At 44.5% G+C, this 3,217-nt stretch overlaps 1 protein-coding gene across 1 annotated transcript in view; it reads right to left on the bottom strand.

Moving 5' to 3' along the window:
* Positions 1-348: 348 nt before the first annotated feature.
* PTEN (phosphatase and tensin homolog) overlaps positions 349-3,217 on the bottom strand; it is a 28,510-nt gene continuing 25,641 nt past the window's right edge. The window contains exons 7-8 of the mRNA XM_005430281.2: positions 1,889-2,113; positions 349-629 (exon numbers count right to left, since the gene is read on the bottom strand). Coding sequence (XP_005430338.1) covers positions 444-629; positions 1,889-2,113 — 411 coding nt within the window. The 3' untranslated portion in view covers positions 349-443. The remainder of the gene's footprint in view (positions 630-1,888; positions 2,114-3,217) is intronic.

The following is a 3,217-nucleotide window of genomic DNA, read 5'->3' as shown; positions in this document are numbered from 1 at the left end:
GGCAGGATGTGAACCTGTAAATTTTTTTTTTTTTCTTTTCGGTTTTTGAAACTTCGTTTGGTGACAGAACACAAAAGGAAAAATTCCTACGCATACACATTAGGTCTGTCTCCACTTTTATAAAACTGGAATAAAATGGGAAAGTGCCATGTTTATAGTTCCTAATTGAAGTTTTAATGTCCTTTGACACAAAAAGTTATATACATAAGAGCTACGTAACCTTTCTTTAACCCCCCCGACTGGACAAGTGTCAAACCCTGTAGATTTGTAGGGCAAAACAAGATTGGTCAGGAAAGAATTGTTCCTATAACTGGTAATCTGACACTATGTCCTTTTGCCATTTAGAAAGGTCCTTTTTTTTTTCAGTTTATTCAAGTTTGTCTGTCTTCATGTTTTTGTTTTTTTTTTGTATGGTTCTTTTTTATCTCTGATAAAAAAAATATTCAGACTTTTGTAATCTGCGTATGCTGATCTTCATCAAAAGGTTCATTCTCTGGATCAGAGTCAGTGGTGTCAGAGTATCTATAATGATCAGGTTCATTGTCACTAACATCTGGTGTTACAGAAGTTGAACTGCTAGCCTCTGGATTTGATGGCTCTTCTACTGTTTTTGTGAAAAATAGCTTCACCTGGGGAAGGAAAAAACAACATTTAAAAAGGGAACCCGGATTTAACCGAGCAATTTTTAACAGCACAGGTCCTGGCTACCCTGAGTCACACTCCTGCTCCTCTCCCCAGAGAGAGGTTTGCCAGCCTCTCAATTCCACCCCTGGCAAAGCAGCAGGATTTTCCAGCCCAGCTGCAGGAATTGTGTCTGGCTGAGTGCTCAGGTGCTCCTGAGCTGCAGCAGCAGGACACCCCAGCACACCCTCCTGCCTTCCCCAAATCCCAGAGCACCAGGAGACTGCAGCAAGAGTGCACAGGAATGAACAAAACCCTCTCTAACAGGTGACTCTTGTGTGGGAAGTCTGATCCAAGCAACACTCTAAGCAGCTGTGACCATTACCTTCAAATGAGCTCTGGCTGATCTTTTATGAGGAAGTCAGAAAATGCTGCAATTCTTACAAATGCATTTTGCATGTTTAAAACACTGCTGGCAACGGCTCATACTCCCCAAAGCTCAAGTGCCAGGGTAAGTAAGGTACTCCCAGAATCACAGGACAGCTGGGCTTGAAGAGACCTCTGGAGATAATCCAGTCCAAGCCCCTGCCCAGGCACAGGAGCATTTCCAGGTGAGCTTGGGATGAATCCAGAGAGGGAGACTCCACACCCTGCCCAGGCAGCTGCTCCAGGGCTCTGCCACACTCATGGAAAGAAGTTCTCCCTCGTGTTGAGGAGGAATTTGTGTTTTAGTTTATGGCCTTTGCTCCTCATCCTGTCACTGGAGCAGTGACAGAACAGAGCCTGGCACCCTCTGCCAGCCCCTGGAGATGTCTGTGAGGATTGATGAGATCCCCCCTCAGCCCTCCCTTCTCCAGACTGACTAGGCTCAGCTCCTCTCCTCATCAGAGAGATGCTCCAGACCCCAAATCATCTTTGTGGCCCCCTCTGCTTCCCATGGAACAGGCACAGCTGCAAACCAGCTCAGGAGCTCAGTGTGCCCAGCCCACAAGGCAGGCAGAGAGATGGCACCTGGTCAGCAGCTCTCCCAACCTCTGATGGCTTTGACAAACACCTGGAACAACCTGAAGACTTCAACCCCAGCCTCTCAACATGCATCAGATCCCCAAAAAGCAAATAAAAGCACAAAGCTCAAAGCTTTGCTAAGTGATGGCAATACCAACACACGAACTCAGCTTCTACACAGCAGTTTCACATGGTCCCTCCAAAGGCAAGACAAACACATCATGCAGCTTTTCAGCTTTGTTCACACATAAAATATACTGACCTTGAAGTTTGGAGAGAAATATCTGTTGGCTTTGTCTTTATTTGCTTTGTCTAGATCGTTTTTTGTTAATGTAAGGATTAAATATTCCTTATCATTATCTGAGCGCTCTGTACTGAAAATACCATCGAGTTCCTGATCTGCAACTAGACTTCCATTTTCTACTTTGTCTGAATTTTCATCCAGTCCTATGAAGAATGTATTTACCCAAAAGTGAAACATTTTGTCCTGGGGGAGGAAGAACACAGAAAACAAGCTTGTTTTAGTATTCACTAATGGCACGTTAATTAGACTGCTATCAGCATCTGGTCAAAAACAGATTTGGAATATCAGGCAAAACTTGGTTGGACAACAGTATGGCATTTGTTACATTGCATGCAAAGACATTTTCACCACATCTCCTGGACAACACACAAAAATTCGCATTCATCAAGCTCAATTTTAACCAATTAAGCTTTTAGAAGTCATTCACAGAGAGCTGGGCTTAAAACTATCATACCTGCAATAAAAACAGATGGTAATAAATTAAATAAACTTAAACTTACAATCACAAGGCATAAATAGATATTTTTTGCTCACACCTTGCCAAGCAATCCCTAAACCCAACAGACAACCTGTGTGAAGCAGCTGAGGTGAGTAATACTGAATCTCCCCTGCAACAGAAAGCTTTTCTGGTTTTTATACAGAAATAGCTACAACTGAGCAAAACCACAAATCAGTAAAGGATTCATGGGTGCTTTCATGCAGTCAGAGCTTTGCACTGAGAGGAAGGCAGGGCCAGTGCCTGCTGTCCAGCAGGAAGTTTTTAGGGAGAAGCAGAGGCAGCTGAGGGATGTTCAGCTCAAGCAGAACCTGACAGGTGACCTTCAGCAGTTTGAGTCTCCACTCTGCCACAGTCCCAGCTGCACCAAGAGGCAGGACACCCCTGTATCACAGATCCTGAAGCTTTCTGCCAGCCCAGAGCTGCTGTTTCCAAGGGCAGCTCTCCTTGGCACACCAAACCCCCCTCTTTCTCTGACACTGAGCTACATCCACCAGCTCTTTACACACAAAATCTTCTTTGATGTGCCTTTTCAGGCTCAAGATCCAAGGTGCAAATGGCCAGCTCCTCCCACAAGGGTCAGTATTGCTGCTAAAGTTGCAGAAAAAGCAAGCAGAACCTAACATTCCTTGGTATTACACAGAACACAAACTCACTCCTTCTGAGCTAACTTACATATTTTGGTTTACCAAGGAGCTCTAATTCCAACTTCTTACTGGAAAATCCACGTCCTGCCCTATCTTCCCATTCATCTCTGCTGGTAAGGAAGCAGGGGGGAAATCAGAGGTGGA

This window comes from Geospiza fortis, unplaced genomic scaffold, assembly GCF_000277835.1.
Source record: "Geospiza fortis unplaced genomic scaffold, GeoFor_1.0 scaffold89, whole genome shotgun sequence".
In the NCBI taxonomy this organism is placed as follows: Eukaryota; Metazoa; Chordata; class Aves; order Passeriformes; family Thraupidae; genus Geospiza; species Geospiza fortis.
This window is presented reverse-complemented; position numbering and strand designations above follow the sequence as displayed.